We start from the raw sequence: 20,246 nt of genomic DNA, 5'->3' as shown, positions 1-20,246 counted from the left end.
TTAAATCCTTACATCAATATCACATCTTAAAGCTCTCTTCAACTCCTTTTCATTTGTTGTTTATAATTTTATTTGTAGTTTATACAGTTAACCTCCATGTGGTTCGACCCCGGTCTTGCCGAGTTATTTATTACTTTGACACTCCTACACTTGGAAGAAGACATCAAATCTTTTGGTCGTGTCAAGTTTTTGGCGTCGTTGCCGGGGAGGTAAATTCTTGTATAAATTATAATATTTATTTTATTTTCTCTTTTCACTTTTAATTTTATCTAACTTTTGTTTCTTTTGTTTTGTTTTGTTTTGTTTCCTTTTCTTTTCTTTTGTTCTTTTTATTCTCTTCCTACACGTGCATGAGAGTTTGATCACGTACATTAAGTGGTAGAGTTTGTAGGGTATCCTCATCATTTTCAGAAAATATGGCCGAAGAAGATAACCAATCGCTTCATAATGAGAATAACCATGTTAGAACACTTAGAGACCACATGAATCCCACAAGAACAAATGCACCCTTATGCATAGTTTCCCCCCCTGATGCATCTCATTTTAATTTTAAGTCAGGCATTATTCAACTTTTACCTTCTTTTTATGGCTTAGATCTAGAAAATCCATACTTGCATTTGAGAGAATTTGAGGAGGTCTGTAACACCTGTAATGACTTAAATTGTAGCATGAATACCATCAGATTAAAATGTTTTCCTTTTTCATTAAAAGATAAAGCTAAAACATGGCTATAAAATCTTAGGTCAGGATCCATTTGTGCTTAGGATGAAATGCAACAATAATTTTTAAAGAAGTTTTTTCCATCTCACGAAACAAACTCTTTCAAAAGACAAATCACCACTTTCACTCAAAAACTAGGAGAAATATTTTACCAATGTTAGGATACGTATCGAGATTTACTTAACACTTGCCTTCATCATGGTTTGGTTATGAAGGGTTAACACATAAAGATAGACAAATTGTGGAATTGATATGCAATGGAACTTTTGAAGATAAAGACCCTAATGAAGCAATGGAGTACCTAAACTTGCTAGCTGAAAATGCTCAAAATTGGGACACTACAGGCACTTATAAGGCACCAAGTAAAACTCAACCTCATACATCTAGTGGAGGAATGTACCTTAGGGAAGATCATGACCTCCAAGTCAAATTTGCATCTTTAGCTAGAAAAGTCGAGGCACTAGAATTGAAAAAGAGTGGTCAATTAAAATATGTTCAAGAAATTGTATGTCAAATATGTGAAACCAATGAACACTTAACAAATGATTGTCCAACTTTGCCTTCTTTCAAGAAATGCCTCCATGAACAAGCCCATGCTTTAAACAGTTTCTAAAGGCCCAATCATAACCCATACTCGCAAACATACAACCCTGGTTGGAGAAATCACCTAAATTTCAGTTGGAAGAGTAATGCACAAACTTCACAGCCATCGTTTCAAGCACACCATAATTTCCAAAATTCTCATGAATATGTACCTTCTTATGCTCCACCTCCTAGAAGAAATCTTGAGGAAACATTGCATGCATTCATTGAAAAGCAAGAGACAATCAACACTCAACTTGCTCAAAGCATGACAGATTTTAAAGATACTTTTGCAAAGTTCACATCTGCTCTCAGTTTTCAAGAGAAAGGTAAGTTTCCATCTCAACCACAGTTCCGTAAGCCAACACATAGATCAAGTCAAATCAGTCATCACTCTTCGCAATGGTAAGGTTATTGAAAAACCCACTCTTGAACCTTGAGAGAAAGATGATGAGTCAATCTCTGAGGGTAAGGAAAGGGTTGAATCTGAACATTGCAAAGAAAAGACTGATTCCCCGCCAGCACTTCCATTTCCTCATGTCATGGCCAAACAAAGGAAAGTCAATCACAACTCTGAAATCTTTGAAACTTTCAAGCAGGTAAGGATCAATATACCTTTGTTAGATGCTATTAAACAGGTACCTTCTTATGCTAAATTTTTGAAAGACTTATGCACCGTGAAGATAAAACTGAATGTGAAAAAGAAAGTCTTTTTAGCCGAACAAGTATGTGTTATTCTTCAAAACAATAATGCTTTGAAATATAAAGACCCTAGGTGTCCTACAATTTCATGCTTTATTAGAGAACATAAAATTGAAAGAGCTTTACTTGATCTTGGAGCTAGTGTGAATTTACTTCCATGTTCGGTTTTTCAAAGTCTCAATCTAGGTGAGTTAAAACCAACTTCTGTAACTCTTTTACTTGCTGATAGATCTGTAAAAGTACCTAGAAGAATAATTAAAGATGTGTGAGTACAAGTTGATAAATTCATTTATCCTATGGATTTTATTGTCTTGGATACACAACCTGTTGAAGCATGTAATTCATTTCCTGTTTTTTTAGGATGTCCGTTTCATGCAACTTCTAATGCATTGATTAATTGTAGGAATGGACTGATGAAGCTATCATTTGGAAACATTGGAGATGAATATTTTTAACATTTGCAAGCAACCTGGAGGTGATAATGATTTACAGGAAGTGGACTTTATTGAAAAATTAGTTCATGATCAATTTCAAACCACTTCCAGTGAAACTAAGATTGATGAATCTGGCTACCTTCATAGGCATATCTTATATGTTGCAGTTTATGCTGTGTTGTATTGCTTTGCTGTTTTGGGTTATTTGAACCCTGTCTATAGCCTCTCGGTTTGGTTCCTTTTCAGTTTCCTTCAGTTGGTTAAAGACTGTTTCCCTCTGTTGGTTCTGTTTGCTGGCTTTACATTTTATTGTTGGCTTGTTGCCTCTGGTTTCTGACTGCTGGGTCCTGAGCTTTATGGGAGTTTTCCCTTCTGGGAAGCCTGTTTTGGTTTCGGGCTGCTTGTTGGGGTAGCTTGGATGCTGTTCTGGTGGTGCCTTTGTAGGCCTGTCTTTCTGTTGGTGCAGTCATTGTTCTACCTGTTACTGTGATATTTCGTCTTGCTGGTTTGGGTTGCAGGTTGTTGCTGCTCATTCTGCTGGATCTTTCTTGCCTGCTACTATGATGGCCGAGGCCTGTTGGTTTGGCTGGCCTCTCTGTCATAAGCGGATGGCCAGTTTGTTGATGAGGTTTGTTTCCGTTGCTGCTCCCCTTGGTTGTGTGCCTAGTCATGGGGCTTCAGTTGCTCTATGCTTTTGGTCTGAAGACAATGGTCAAGGCTGTCTTGCTGCTGTTTTGTTGTTGGTTGTATTTTGCTTCTTGTTCGGCTTAGTGGGAGCGTGTTCTCATAGGCCTTTTGATTTCTATTTGCCCTACATGGGGCTGTTCATGCTTTGGTTTATGGGATTCTATTCCCTTTCTCGGGTTGGCTTGTGCTGGGGAGAATGTTCCCCAGCACTCGCCTTTTGTGTTTGCTAAGGTTTGTTCAAGGGAGTCTGTTCCCTTTGCTGGTTCATGTAATGTTCTGCTGGTTTCCAGCTTGTACTGCAAGCTTGCCTTGCTCCTTTTTTATCTATACAATACTTACATTTGATAAAAAAAAAAAAGATTGATGAATCTGACGATTTGCAAATGGTTTATTTTCAGGAAGAATCAAAGGCAAATAGTTGGAGACCAAAAATTAAGGAATTGCCACCACGATCAATTGAGTCCATACCTTCAAGTGTTCAACCATCAAAACCTGATTTGAAGTCGTTACCATTCAATCTCAAATACTCATTTTTAGGAGAAAATGAAACTTTTCCGGTGATAATCTCTTGTAAACTTAATGCACATCAAGAAGGTAAGTTATTACAAACTCTGAAAATGCACAAAAATGCATTAGGATTGACCATAGCTGACATAAAAGGAATTAGTCCTTTGATTTACAAACACAGGATTTATTTGGAGGAAAATGCTAAACCCTCTAGATAAATGCAACAAAGGAATCATTAAGCTGATAAATGAAAAATGCAGTCATTAAGCTTCTAGATAATGGAATCATTTATCCTATTTCTGACAGTAAATGGGTAAGTCTTACTCAAGTTGTACCCAAGAAGTCTGCAGTCACTGTGATAACAAATGAGAAAAATGAGTTAATTCCAACTAGGACTATTACTGGTTGGCGCATGTGCATTGACTATAGGAAACTTAATTCGATGACTAGAAAATATCATTTCCCTTTACCTTTCATGGATCAAGTCCTAGAAAGAGTTACAGGTCATGAATTTTATTGTTTCCTAGATGGTTATTTAGGTTACAACCAAATTGAAATTGCATTGGAAGATAAAGAGAAGACTACTTTCACATGTCCATTTAGTACTTTTGCATATCGAAGGATGCCTTTTGGATTATGTAATGCACCAGCCACATTTCAAAGATGCATGCTCAGTATATTTAGTGATATGGTTGAACATTTTCTTGAAATTTTTATGGATGATTTTCCTGTTTTTGGCAATTCATTTGATGATTGTTTGACTAACTTAGAAAAGGTTTTGAGTAGGTGTGAAAAGAAGAACCTTGTACTAAATTGGGAAAAATGTCACTTTATGGTAGCAAACGGCATTGTCCTTGGTCACATTGTTTCATCAAAAGGAATTGAGGTTGACAAATCTAAAATCGAGTTAATTGCTAATTTACCACACCAAAATCTATTAAAGATGTTAGATCATTCTTAGGACATGCTGGTTTTTATAGAAGGTTTATCAAAGATTTTAGTGTAATATCTTAGCCCTTGAGTAACCTTCTAACAAAAGATAATATTTTTGAATTGATTGAACATTGTGAAGAAGCCTTTGTTAAACTTAAAAACTTGCTTACTTCTGCTCCTATCATTGAACCTCCTGATTGGTCATTTCCTTTTGAAATAATGTGTGACACTAGTGATTATGTCGTGGGTGTTGTCTTAGGACAAAGAAAAGATAAGAAATCTTATGTGATTTACCATGCAAGTAAAACTTTAAATAGTGCTCAAATAAATTACACCACCACTAAAAAAGAATTACTTGCAGTAGTATTTGTGTAAACACCTAAGAGAGAAAATATATATATATTGACGACGCAGTTTTCGCTGCCGATTTCTGCATCGGCAGCGACGCAATTTTCGCTGCCGATTTCCTGATCGGCAGCGACGCAATTTTCGTTGCCGATTTCCTGATCGGCAGCGACGCAATTTTTGTTTTAAAAAAAATTAATTAACTTAAGGAGCTGGGAGGGAGGGGTAAAACCGGTTTTAGATAGACCAAAATAAGGATAAGAATACATCTAAACCAACCCCAAACAACCCACCTCATTTCATCAGGGTATAGGCAAAAGGAGAGATGGGGACTATTTCAGCGGCAAACCACCACTCCCGAAGAAAGGAAAAAGTGGAGTGTTTGAGCAGTACAGGAAAAAGGGGAGTTTCATGTTACCGCCCCACCAACAGTTAAGTGGGAGAGTGATGGTGGAACAGTCACACTCAAGGGAAAACTCTTCAACTGGGATCGATGACCGCAAGGGTGTTGACTATCCTTTTTGTATAAAATGTGGACAAAAACACCCCGGGGACTGCACAGTTTCCCCTGGGCGATGCTTTGTGTGCAGAGGAGAAGGTCATAGGTGAAGGAATTGCCAATATTTGAGTCAAGGATGTCATTACTGTGGTGGAAGAGGTCATTTCAAGAGGGACTGCCCTAAAAGGAACACTGGACAGGTACAAAGCTAGAGGCAGCCCAGTCAGAGCCATCAACAGTCAGTCACCGTGAATAGGCCAGTGAGATCTTCTCAATCAGGAGCAAACTCTAGTCGAGGGAGACCGAAAGCACAAAATGATCGGACCCCGGGGAGGGTCTTCCACCTGACACAGGAGGAGGTCAGGGCTGCATCGGATGTGGTGGCAGGTACACTACTATTGAATGATTTTAATGTGCATGTGTTGTTTGATCCGGGTGCCACCCACTCATTCATTACTAAGAGAATTGTCGCTAAACTGAGAAAGGGGGTAGAAATAGTAGAGAAGGGATTCTTAATTGGAACTCCAATGGGAAACATGGTTGAAACAAATATTATGTATGTGGATGTGAGGGTTAGTCTATCTGGGTATGAAACAGAAGTAGACTTGATTCCCTTAGAGTTGCATGATTTTGACATAATCCTAGGCATGAATTGGTTGAGTAAATACAAGGCTCTAATAGATTGTTATGCTAAAACTGTTACTTTCCAAACCCCTAAGGGTGAGAGAATGATTTTTGAAGGAGAGAGAATTCTCAAACCGATTGCCTTAATATCGATGGTAACAGCCCAAAAACTTTTAAGAAAGGGATGTATAGGATACCTCCCATACATCTTAAACTCTGATGATGAAGATCCACGACTGAAGGATATTCCTGTGGTGAAGGAATTCCCAGATGTGTTTCTCGAAGAACTACCGAGGCTACCCCCGGAGCGAGAGGTAGAGGTGTCTATAGACACTTTTCCTGGAGTCCCACCCATAGCCCAACAACCTTACTGGATGGCTCTAGCAGAACTGAACGAGTTAAAGACTCAATTACAAGAATTGTTAGACAAAGGGTTCATACGGCACAACAATTCTCCTTGGGGAGCACCGGTCCTATTTGCAGGATACTATCGGAGGTTTATCAAAGGTTTTTCCCTGATTGCAACCCCTTTGACCCAGCTAACTAGGAAGGATAAGAAATGGGTGTGGTCGGAAGAATGTGAGAAAAGCTTCCAAGAATTGAAGAGGAGGCTCACCACTACTCCAGTGTTAACCCTTCCCTCAGGGACCGAGGGTTTTGTGGTATATAGTGATGCTTCGGAGAAGGGATTGGGGTGTGTTCTGATGCAACATGGGAAGGTGATTGCCTATGCATCAAGACAGTTAAAGACTCATGAGGTGAACTACCCGGTGCATGACCTGGAGTTGGTTGCCGTAGTATTTGCCTTAAGGATATGGAGACACTATTTGAATGGGTCTCAAACCCAAATTTTTACTGATCATAAGAGCCTAAAGTATCTGATGTCGCAAAAGGAGTTGAACATGCGACAAAGAAGGTGGATAGAGCTCATTAAGGATTATGATTGCACCATAGAATACCACCCGGGGAAAGCAAACGTGGTGGTAGATGCCCTCAGTCGTAAAATTGAAGCCACCCTGGGAAGGTTAATAGTGGGAAAGGAGCGGCAATTGGCGGAATTGAAAGAGATGGGTGTAGATTTGGACATTAATGTCGGGGTGGGTTAGTAGCCCAACTGTTGGTGCAACCAACGTATCGGGAATAGATACTACATGCCCAATTCCATGACAAGGTTGGGTCCAAGATTAGGAAGAATATGGAGGCCGCGGTAGAAATGAAATTCTGAGTAGCGGATGATGGATCCTTGATGATGGGACAACGGTTGTACGTGCCTAATGACGAAACAGTCAAACGAATGGTTCTTCAAGAAGCACATGAGTCCAAGTTCTCCATACATCCTGGCAGCACTAAGATGTATCGAGACCTGAAACACCTCTATTGGTGGCCTAATATGAAAAGGGAAATAGCTGAGTATGTGTCAAAGTGTGGGATATGTCAACAAGTCAAGGTTGAAGACCAAAGGCCTGCGGGACCATTACAACCATTACAAATTCCAGAATGGAAGTGGGAGATGATCACCATGGATTTCGTGTCAGGATTTCCCAAAGGGAGGAAAGGAAATGACGCGATATGGGTCATCATAGATCGGTTGATGAAATCCACACTATTCTTGCCTATAAAGATGACCGACTCGGTGGACAAGCTTGCCAAGATCTACATAAATGAGGTGGTACGGCTTCATGGGATTCCGGTGTCCATTGTATCGTATTGAGATCCCAGGTTCACCTCTCGACTTTGGCCGAGCATACAACATGCCTTGGGGACAAGATTGGACATGAGCACTGTGTTTCACCCTCAAACGGATGGCCAATTAGAAAGAGTCATCCAAGTCTTGGAAGACCTATTACGAGCCTGTGTGCTAGAATTTGGAGGAAACCGGGAGGAACACATGACATTGGTGGAGTTCACGTATAACAATAGTCACCAAGCCACAATAGGGATGGCCCCATATGAAGCCTTGTATGGTAGGAGGTGTAGAACTCCTTTGTGTTGGGAGGAAATTGGGGACCGGAAGTTATATGGCGTGGAGTTGGTCCAAGTCACCACGGAGAAAGTGAGAACTATCAGGGATCGCATCAAAGCCGCTCAGGATAGACAGAAGAAGTATGTTGATGTGAGGAGAAGACCTCTCGAGTTCAGTACAAGGGACCAGGTGTTCCTGAAGGTAGCCCCATGGAAGAACATGTTACGGTTTGGATTGAAAGGGAAGTTAACTCCCCGCTTCATCGGACCCTTCAAAATCTTACAACGAGTAGGACCAGTAGCCTACAAAGTGGACTTGCCCCACAGTTAGCCAAGGTCCATGATGTGTTCCATGTCTCCTTGTTAAGGAAGGCTGACGTGGACCCCGCCCGAGTTCAACCCCAAGTTCCAGTAGAAGTCAAGGAAGACTTAACACTAGAATTAAGGCCCATAAGGATACTAGATCAGGAAGTGAAGGAGCTACGGAGCAAAAAGATCCCCATCGTCAGAATCTTATGGCGAAATGCTCAAATAGAAGAGGAAACTTAGGAGAGAGAGGCTGAGATGAGGAAAAAGTACCCCAATTTATTTGAACTACCAGGTATGGAGTGTGAAACCTCTTAAATTTCGAGGACGAAATAAATGTTAAGGGGGGAGAATGTAAACACCTAAGAGAAATGTATACACACACACACACACACACACACACACACACACACACACATATATGAATTGACGATGCAGTTTTCACTGCCGATTTCTGCATCGGCAGCGACGCAGTTTTCGCTGCCGATTTCCTGATCGGCAGCGACGCTGTTTTCGCTGCTGATTTCTACATCTTTAGCGACGCAGTTTTTGCTGCTGATTTCTTCATTGGCAGCGAAGCAGTTTTTGCTGCCGATTTCTGGATCGGCAGCGACGCGGTTTTCATTGCCGATTTCGTGATCGGCAGCGATACAGTTTTCGCTGCCGATTTCGTGATCAGCAGCGACGCAGTTTTGGCTGCCGATTTCATGATCGGCAGGGACACCGTTTTCGCTGCCGATTTCTGCATCGGCAGCGACACAATTTTTGTTTAAAAAAAAATTAATTAACTTAAGGAGCTGGGAGGGAGGGGTAAAACCGGTTTTAGATAGACCAAAACAAGGATAAGAATACATCTAAACCAACCCCAAACAACCCACCTCATTTCATGAGGAGAATAAATACAAGGAGGAGAGAGAGGATGATCCATCCTCTTCCCAAAAACAGCAGCTGCATGTTGTTCTTCCCTTCCTTTTTCATAACAGAAACCTAAACCAAACTAGTAGAGAGTGCTTTGTGAACGTGTGAGGGAACGATGAGACCTTAAGAGAAGATTGGTCAACTGCCTAGAGTAAAGGAAAAAAAGGGCTAGAAAACGTGAGAGGAAGAAAAAGGAGGAGAACCAGCAGGAGAAGAGGAAGAATAGTGTCAAACCTTCCTCAAACTTAGTTAGATTCAAAAGGTATGGGTCATGAAACTCGCTGCCGAATTGTGTGTGTGTTCTGCAGTGAATTGTGATTCGCTGCCGAAACTGTGTCGTCTACTGCGCGTTAACAATTCGCTGCCGAGTGGCGTGTTCTGCAGCGAACTTGCGATTCGCTGCCAAAGTGGAGTTGTCTGCAGCAAATCGCTGCCGAAGTTGAGTTGGCTGCAGTGAAATTGTGATTCGCTGCCGAAACTGTGGCGCCAGCAGCGAAACAGTTGTCGCTGCCGAATTGGGCAACCTGCAACAAACCCGTTCTCGCTGCCGATTTCTACAATAAGCATCCTAGGCAGAAATGACTTAAATGCTAGTAACAACTTTATGGTATGATGGTGTAAAATATGGAACACTTGAATGTGAACATATGAACTCTTGAAATAAGTGTGGTGACGAATGTGATTCAAAAATACAAATGTACTGATTTGTGACCATTGATGTTTTAGGTGGTGCGGTCGGGATTGGACCATCGTCAAGACAAGAACAACCCACAGGTGGAGCAGGTAGGTGACTTGCACCTTCCTTTTTCATATGTTGAATAATGAAATACTTTAACATGAATATTACCATATTGTGTTAGAACCGATATTAGATTGTCGGACGCTTAAATGTTGAGAAATGAATGATTAGCTTTGGCTAATGGCATCCGAATGGATGATCGGGACGAACGATTGATTAGCTTTGGCTAATGGCATCTGAATGGATGGCCGGGACAAAGAATGATTAGCTTCGGCTAATGGCATCCGAATGGATGACCGGGACGAACGATTGATTAGCTTTGGCTAATGGCATCCGAATGGATGGCTAGGACAAAGAATGATTAGCTTCGGCTAATGGCATCTGAATGGATGACCGGGACAAATGATTAGCTTCGGCTAATGGCATCCGAACGGATGACCGGGACGAATGATTGATTTGCTTTGGCAGGGATAAAGAATGATTAGCTTCGGCTAATGGCATCTGAATGGATGGTCGGGACAAATGATTAGCTTCGACTAATTGCATCCGAACGGATGACCGGGATGAACGATTGATTAGCTTTGGCTAATGGCATCCGAAGTGGATGACCGGGGTGAGTGAACGGTTAACCTCAGCAAATGATGCCTTAAGAGGATAGCCGGGTTTAGGATTATGGTTGATTGCCAAAAATTGGTGCATCTATATGTACTACAAGCTATTTATACCAAGTACATGAAGAAATTATAAATGTTAATGCTTCATTTAACTGCCAGACCGTTTAGTTACCATTATTATTATTATTATTAAGTAATTACATTCTCTTAAATGTTTTGTACTGCTGCAAGGACGTCACACCAACGAGACGTCTAGGAAACCCGATACACGGCAACCTACTTTTGCAAGGAATCATGTAGATGCATTCTAAATCACAATGTATTTTGTAGGAATCAATGTACTAAATGTTTAACTTTTATTAGATCCTTTTGTTTAAATTTGTAATGGCTATTAGTAGGATAGGAATGCAAACTCATGTCTATGTATGTATATTTTTAATATGAACTTCTAATCATGCAACCATAATATTACGTGTTTATGTAAGATTCACTTTTAAATGAAATGTTGATTGTATGGATTGTATCTTGATGATGTGAGGGATCAGGTTCGCTGATTTCCGGCACCATGTGTGTTAGGTATATATATATAAAAAAAAATTACTATTGTTTTGGGCCTGAAAAATCGGGTTGTTACAATTTGCATGTGAAAAATTCAGGTCTTTCTTCTTTCTAAGAAAGATTCCAAGGCTAGATTAGTTGGGTGGATTTTGTTACTTCAAGAATTTGATATCACAATCAAAGACAAGAAAGGCACCGAAAATGTTGTCCCAGATCATTTGTCAAGATTGACAACAAATTCGAGATCTGACATCACACCAATCAATGACTACTTTCCTGATGAATCTTTACTTTCCGTCTCTACAATGCCTTGATTTACTAATATTTTTAATTTTCTTGTTTCAGAACATTTGCCAGCTCAGTGGAGTACCCAAGACAAAAGAAAGTTCTTGAACAAAGTGAAGAATTTTTATTGGGATGACCCTTATTTATTCAAATATTATCTTGATCAAATATTTTAAGGATGCATTCTTGACAATAAGGTAAGTAGTGTTATTAAATTTTGTCATTTTAAGGCATGTGGGGTCATTTCTCATCAAGAAAGACAACTGCAAAAATCTTACAAAGTGGATTTTACTGGCCCACAATGTTCAAGGACTCACATGCATTCTACAAGACTTGTGAAAATTATCAAAAGTTGGGATCTATTTCAAAATGTCACATGATGCCTTTAAATCCTATTCTTGTCATTGAGATCTTTGACTGTTGGGGTATAGATTTCATGGATTCATTTCCTCCATTATTTGGTTTTGTGTACATATTAGTCGCAGTAGATTATATTTCAAAATGGATAGAGGCAATTCCAAGTCATTTGATGGTCTTGCCGAGTTATTTATTACTTCGACATTCCTACACTTGGGAGAAGACATCAAATCTTTTGGTCGTGTCAGCAACCCAAGCTACTAAGCTCTAAGAGGTGTCTCAACACCTAATGCCCTAAGACCAACTAGTCTGGGAGTCATTAGCCTAAAGCTCATTACATGGGTTGAAGATACATTGTGTTATAAATTATTATAAAAAAAAAAGATAAAAATCTCAACCCAAGGAAGTTAACCTTAAACATTAGAACAAAATTTTGAATTCTTCCAAGAAAAGCCCCATAACTATGTTTTGATATATTGAGTACAAAATGAAGATTTATTAATATCTTGATTAAAAAGCATGAAGTAAATATATAAATTTAATGAGAGTTTGTTTGTTTGAATAGATTAATGTAAGTTAAATGATGAATGCCTTGCTTTCTGGATTTTGTAATTTGTTTTTTCTACTTTAATGCTTTAATTACTAGAGACTAGTAATAAGCTGGTTAGGGGTGTGATTAGTATTTAAAAGTGCATTTTCATTAAGGTTTTATATAATCATATTGCACTTTTAGTATCATTAAATTCCCTGACTTAAGCATGTTTTATAATAACAAGTCTGATAGTATAAGATAACTTTAATTTATGGTCAATGCTCATTTTAAATGCAAGCAAATCTCATAATTTAAAGGATTGATTGATGTGATTAACTATTGAAAATAAAAGGACAAAGGAAGGGCTAGACTTAGAGAAGAGATGCTGGTTCAATTCAAACTGAAACACCATTCCGTCATTGGATCATATCTAGAGCTATATATTTTGGATTTTTGTTTGGTTTATATGGATAGAAAGCTAAAACATAGGCCTAAAATATTCATGAAGAGTCCAAGACTCAAATATGTCGTTTTGAAGTTCACATCTTAGCAATAAAAGAGAAGTCTGAATCTGTCCTGCAGCCTAAATATTGTTCAGTGTTCAGTCCATATCTCGAGTTTTAGAAGTCAAAACGAGCTCATTCTTCTTTATATGGAAAGCTGGAAAGATGAGACAGATTCCTACAACTTTCATGAAGAACACTTTGCCAAATTTGGATCGTAGCAATGACATTTCATCCAAAAAACAAATTCATACCTAAACCACTAAGTCCACTAAGTCGTTAGTTGGCCACTAATTCAATAGTTAATTACCAAATGAATAGTTCTTTTTAGCCTATAAAAAGATTCATTTTCCATACATTTATGCATCTTGGTTTTCAGATCAAGATCATTTTCTTGCTTGCTTTCTCTCTTTGTAATGTTCAAGTTTTATTTCATGTTTTATTTTCATTAATCTCTTGTTCATACTTTTAATTTCCTTTACTACTCTTAGTTAACTTATATCATAATTATGTTCTTATCTTGTTTATTTATGTTCTTCTTCTTCATTATGTCTAGATAAGTTAATTATGTTAAGGTGAAAAGGTTTCACTAATGGTGTTATAATAAGTATAATATAAACTTAACATGGACTTCAATGCTTATATCCAAGAAAGTTTGTTATTAACATGTCTTATCATTTCTATCTTACCAATTCTTAATACCTTACTTGTTAAATGGTTAATCTAGATTTGTATTATATAACACTTGGTACAGTAAATGTTTGATCCTTCATAGTCGTCGGCCGACATTGTTGTTATGAAAGTAACTTGATTTGTTGTTAACATAAGTTAGCATCATGAATACCTGATAAAATTTATAAATATTGGTGTTACTTAAATAAGATAATTAATATGGTCATGTTAATAATCTATAATGAGCTATCAATGATAAATCATCTGATTAGAACGTCCTTTATGTGTGGTTTCTAGTTGAGTAATAAAAAGAGTTTATACTATACTTATTTGAAATACCATTAGTGGATCCTTTAACCTTGACAATTGTTTTTGTCATGGTTTAATCCTCACATTAATCTCACATCTCAAAGATCTCTTTAACTCTTTGTTAAATTATATATAATTTATATAGTTGACCTCCCTGTGGATCGACCTCGGTCTTGTCGGGTTTTTTTTATTACTTTGACACTCCTGCACTTGGGATAAGACATCAACTCTTTGATTGTGTCAATCAGCAGCAAATTCATTTTCACTGCCGAATTATGGCATCACCAGCGAACCAGTTTCACTGATGATTCTAAGTTTCAGCGAATCAATTCGCTGGTGAATCTATGTCACTAGCAAACCAGTTTTTGCTAACTAATTTCTACAGCAAATTTACGTATCTGAATTGGTCCAATGACTAAAATGATTGCATTGTGTGAACATGTGGATTCTTGAAAAATGTATGGTGATGAGTCATGTGATTTCAGAATACAGATGTGTTGATTTATGACCATTGATGTGTTAGGTGGTGTGATCGGGAATGGACCTTCGACCGGGTAAGGGCACCCTATAAGAGGAACAAGTAGGTGATCTCCACCCCCTTCTAGCGTAACATGAGTTTCTAAAGTGAATTTATTACGAAGGATCTATTATTGTGCTATATAGAATGCTAAACTGTCATGAATGATCGTATGAGTATTACGAAGGATCTATTGTTGTATTGTACTTAACATTAACTATCACGAATAGTTGTATGAGTACTATAAAGAATCTATTGTTGTATTACACTGAATGTAAATTGTCACGAATGTTTATATGAATATTACGAAGGAGTTATTATTATGTTATATAAAATGCTAAATTGTTATAAATATTTATATGAGTATTACGAATGATCTATTGTTGTATTATACTGAACATTAACTATCACCAATAGTCGTATGAGGACTACAAAGGATCTATTGTTGTATTATACTGAATGTAAATTGTCATGAATGTTTATATGAATATCACAAAGGAGTTATTGTTGTGTGGTCACTTCCCTTTTGATGCGAATACAAATATTTGTGATGAATGCACCCGGTTACTCACAAAGTCACAAACTTAAAGTGCTTTGCATACTCATATTTCAAGCTGCCGTTTGACGTAAAGATAAACATTTGTGATGAATACCCCTGGTTACTGAGCAACTCAAAACATTGGAGTAGATAGAACTTTGTACACATTTGTGTAATATTGATTACTCTATTTACTTAAACCTTGTTTAGGACTAGATCAAAAGGGATAATCACAAGTAAAGCATCACACTCATCTTTCATGCATAATCACACAACTCACACAACTTTTACAAGGAAAGATGTACTTCAATAATTTTAAAAAAAAGTATGCTATATCTTGCTTTTTAAGATATTATCCATCCCAAATTAAAGCATGGAATGTTCAACACAATAATGAATCCAAAAAATGTAATGTTGATCCTAAACAAGACTCGTTCACATACGAATGTGATTTTTTTTTTCTAACAAGCATGGTCATCTCAAGCATTCAACCTAATCAAATATCTAAAATTAAGTTTTACATTATCCTCAATGTAAAAAAAAAGGAAAGAGAAGAAAAGTATAAAGATTAGAAAACTGTTACTCCCCTTTTGTTCTCATGGATGAATGTCTGATTGATTTGGACATGAGCTGACTTCTTGCTTGATTTTTTTTTTACCTGCATATCACAACTAAAAGAAAAGATTGATTTTTTTTTTGAAAATAAAGAACCTCACACCCCCCAACTTAAAATAATGCATTGTCCCTAATGCATGAACAAGAAAATATAAGAGATGGAAGAAAGAGAAAAAAAATAAAAATAAAAATGAAAAAATAAAAATAAAAACTCATTACTTCTGACACTACAATGGTATTGGATCTTCAAGATCCAATGTCTCAACTTCAGCCACAAAGTTTTCAAGATAAGGTTTCAATCGATGACCATTTACTTTGAAAACATTTCCATTCTTAGGATTTTCTACCTCAAATGCACCATGCTCAGATATGGATTTAATCACAAATGGACCAATCCATTTTGTCCTCAACTTCCCAGGAAAGAGATGTAATCGTGAATTATACAAGAGAATCTTTTGACCAACATTGAAGGATTTTCTAATAATATGTTTATCATGCAAGGTTTTCATCTTATGTTTTGAAATTTTTGCATTTTCAAATGCATCATTTCTCAGTTCATCTAATTCATCCAATTGAAGCTTTCTATTTTTGCCAACCTCGTTTTCATTATCATTGAATTGTCGGATGGCCCAATATGCACGGTGCTCAATCTCAACAGGGAGATGACAAGGCTTTCCATAAACTAGCCTATAAGGAGACATTCCTAAAGAGGTCTTGTAAGCAGTGCGATATGCCCACAAAGCATCAACTAGTCGTAGTGACCAATCTTTACGGTTTGAATTGACTGTTTTCTCTAGAATGTTCTTGATCTCCCTATTTGCCAACTCAGCTTGGCCACTAGTTTGTGGATGATAGGGGGTACTGACCTTGTGAATTACACCATATTTTCTCATCAAAATCCCAACGGGCTTGTTACAAAAATGCTTACCACCATCACTAATCATAGCTCGGGGCATGCCAAAACGAGAGAAAATGTTTTCTTTCAAGAATTTGATCACAACTCGATGGTCATTAGTTCGAGATGCAATGGCCTCCACCTATTTAGACACATAATCAACAGCTACAAGGATGAATTGGTAACCAAATGAACTTGGAAAAGGTCCCATGAAATCAATCCCCCAACAATCAAATATTTCCAAAACAAGAATGGGGTTTAGGGGCATCATGTTACGCCTAGTAAGGTTACCTAGTCATTGGCATCGGTCACATGCAACACAGAAGGCATGCACATCTTTGAACATGGTGGGCCAATAAAAACCACACTGCAAGATCTTGGCAATGGTTTTCTTGGAAGAGAAATGCCCACCACAGGCTAATGCATGACAAAAATTAATGACACTTGGAATTTTATGATCAGGAATGCACCGCCTCACAATTTGGTCAGGGCAGTATTTAAATAGGTAGGGGTCATCCCAAAAAAAGGTACGCACGTTGCGCAAGAATTTTTGTTTCTCAAGTTTAGACCAATGAGAAGGAATCTGACTTGTGGCTAGGTAATTTGCTATGTCGGCATACCATGGAGAGCCAATGTAGGAAACAGTACCTGCACAAAATAAATTTTCATCAGCAAAGAATTCATTTATTGGAGATTCATCAATTATGGTCTCATAGCTTGAAAGACGGGACAAATGATCAGCCACTACATTCTCTACTCCCTTTTTATCTCGAATTTCAAGGTTAAACTCTTGGAGTAGGAGGATCCATCGAATCAAACGTGGCTTGGCATCTTGTTTTGTGAGCAAGTATTTCAATGCTGCATGATCAGTGAAAACAATAACAAGAGATCCAACCAAATAAGACCAAAACTTGTCCAATGCAAAGACCACAGCTAAAAGTTCTTTTTCAGTTGTAATGTAATTCAATTGAGCATCATTCAAAGTCTTGCTAGCATAATAAATGACATGAGGTTTCTTATCTTTTCTTTGCCCTAAAACAGCCCCTACCGCAAAATCACTAGCATCACACATCAGTTCAAATGGTAAAGACCAATCAGGAGCTTGCATGATTGGTGCAGTGGTCAACAACCCTTTAAGCTTTTCAAATGCTTCTTGACATTTTGATGTCCAATCAAATTGAACATCTTGTGACAACAAGTTACACAATGGTTTGGCAATGGTACTAAAAGAATGAATGAATCTTCGGTAAAAACCAGCGTGTCCTAAAAAGGATCTCACATCTTTCACACTCCGAGGGGTAGGTAATTTTTGAATGACTTCAACCTTTGACTTATCTACCTCTATCCCTTTTGAAGAGACAATGTGACCTAAGACAATGCCATGTGTCACCATAAATGACACTTCTCCCAATTGAGTATAAGATTGCTCTCTTCACACCTTTCAAGAACTTTTTCTAAATGCATTAGACACAACTCATAAGAATCCCCATAAACTGAAAAATCATCCATGAAAACTTCCAAAAAATTTTCCACCATGTCACTAAAGATACTCATCATACACCTTTGAAAACTGGCTGGTGCATTACACAAGCCAAAAGGCATTCTTCTATAAGCATAGGTACCAAAAGGACAAGTGAAAGTGGTTTTTTCTTGGTCTTCTAAAGAAACCTCAATTTGGTTGTAACCTGAGTATCCATCAAGAAAACAATAGAAAGCTCTTCCGGCTACTCTTTCAAGCACTTGGTCTAAAAATGGAAGCGGAAAATGGTCCTTCTTAGTCACCATGTTCAACTTACGATAATCAATGCACATACGCCATCCAGTTTGGATTCTAGTTGGTACTAGCTCATTATTTATATTTTTCACTACCGTGACTCCATATTTTTTTGGGACAACTTGGGTTGGACTAACCCATTTTGAGTTTACAATGGGGTAAATGATACCCGCATCAAGTAGCTTAAGCACTTCACATCTTACTACTTCTTTCATGTTTGGGTTCAATCGTCTTTGCATTTGCCTCACAGTTTTAGCCTCTTCTTCAAGATAGATTCTATGTGTACATAAAAGAGTGCTAATTCCTTTCAAGTAGTAATAGTCCACCCAATTGCTTTTTTGTGTTTTCTCACCACTCTCAAAAGTTCTTGTTCCTGCTCTATGCTAAGTTTTGATGAAATCACAATAGGATATGATTCATCTTCCCCTAGAAATGCATACTTAAGATCACTCGGTAAAGGCTTCCTTTCTGGTTTATAAGGTTGGACAAGAGATGCCTCAGCTTTCACTTGGGGTGAAATCAAAGGCTCAAACGATGGGGTCCATTGACCTATTGACATAATAGGCATTGGATTTAAATAAGTCTCGAGTTCTCTTACTTCCTCATCAACACATTCCAAAGAACAAAATCTTTCATCATGAATTAAAGTTCTCTCCAATGGATCATTGATCCACTCTCTCTCAAAGTGTTCTTGACAAACTGTTTGGATCAAATCTACCTCTCTAATGTCCTCATGTTCACCAATTTGTTTAGAGACATTGAATATGTTCATCTCCACAGTCATGTTCCCAAAAGACAATTTCATCACCCCATTCCTACAGTTGATTAAAGCATTGGATGTAGCTAGGAAAGGTCTACCTAAGATGACTGGGATGGGAGCATTAGAACCTTGAATTGGTGCAGTGTCGAACACTACAAAATCAACAGGAAAGTAGAATTTATCTACTTGGACCAACACATCCTCAACAATACCCCTGGGAATCTTGATTGACCTATCAGCTAATTGAAGGGTGATTCGAGTAGGCTTGATTTCTCCTAAACCTAACTGTTCGTAAACAGTGTAGGGTATTAAATTCACACTTGCTCCTAAATCCAACAAAGCTTGGTCTATCTTATGATTTCCAATAATGCATGAAATGGTAGGACAACCAGGATCTTTGTATTTGGGAGGGGCCTTAAACTGGATGATGGCACTAGCATGTTCAGTTAGAAAGGCTCTTTCTTTCACATTCAATCTCCTTTTGACTGTGCATAAGTCCTTGAGGAACTTTGCATAAGAGGGGACTTGTTTAATTGCATCAAGGAGTGGAATGTTGACTTTCACTTGTTTGAACAATTCATAGATTTCCGAGTTCATAAGATCATGTTTAGGTTTCCCTAACCTTTGTGGAAATGGTGCTCTAGGAACAAATTCTAAATCACTCACTTTGACTCCAATTTTGCTTGAATCATCTCCTTTCTCACTCATCTCTTTCTCATTTATCTCACCTTCTTTGTCACTCAAGCTCTCATTTGTCACTTGTGTTTTGATTTCCTCTTCACTTTCCCTAGATTCCTCCTCCACAATACTTCTAGGAATCCCAAAACCTATAGCTTTGTCAACAATCTTTCCACTTCTAAGGGTAGTGATGGCTTGGACTTGTTCATGGTTTGAAGGTTCACTAGATGAGGATTCACTCATGTGTACCTGACCTCTAGGATTTGGCATTGGTTGAGCTGGGATCTTTCCCTTCTCTTGAATGCTTAGTGATTGAGTCAACTTGGTTAGTTGACTTCGAATGTCATCTAAGGTCCTATTGGTCTGGTCTTGAAATTTATAAGCTTGGTTGTTGATTCCTCCTTGTGTTTGCATGAATTGTTGAAGAGTATCCTCTAGGGATCTCTTATGAGGTGGTTGGTATGTATTATTTGTGGGAGCATGAAATGGTTGGGGTGGAGGTTGAAATGTTTGAGGTACTGAAGGGCCCTCATTTCTCCATCCAAAATTTGGGTGGTTCTTCCATCCAGGATTGTAGGTCTCAGAGTAGGGATTGCCTACTTGGTTTGAAAATGGCTTTCTACCATTACTTGAATAAGAAGTTTGGCCATATAACACTTCCTTGAAGGCTGGAATGGTAGG

General features: G+C 38.1%; 1 protein-coding gene and 1 pseudogene across 1 annotated transcript; one reads left to right on the top strand and one right to left on the bottom strand.

Moving 5' to 3' along the window:
• The first annotated feature begins 1,297 nt into the window (after nt 1–1,297).
• Nucleotides 1,298–11,903, top strand: LOC133691747 (uncharacterized; annotated as a pseudogene).
• A 6,543-nt stretch (nt 11,904–18,446) lies between these two features.
• On the bottom strand, nt 18,447–20,022 carry LOC133691918 (uncharacterized; the record flags this gene model as incomplete). Its single annotated transcript, XM_062112542.1, has 1 exon — nt 18,447–20,022. A coding segment is annotated over exon 1 (1,533 nt), but the record flags the coding sequence as incomplete, so codon positions are not given.
• Nucleotides 20,023–20,246: the final 224 nt, after the last annotated feature.

This window comes from Populus nigra, chromosome 4 (genome assembly GCF_951802175.1).
Source record: "Populus nigra chromosome 4, ddPopNigr1.1, whole genome shotgun sequence".
In the NCBI taxonomy this organism is placed as follows: Eukaryota; Viridiplantae; Streptophyta; class Magnoliopsida; order Malpighiales; family Salicaceae; genus Populus; species Populus nigra.
This window is presented reverse-complemented; position numbering and strand designations above follow the sequence as displayed.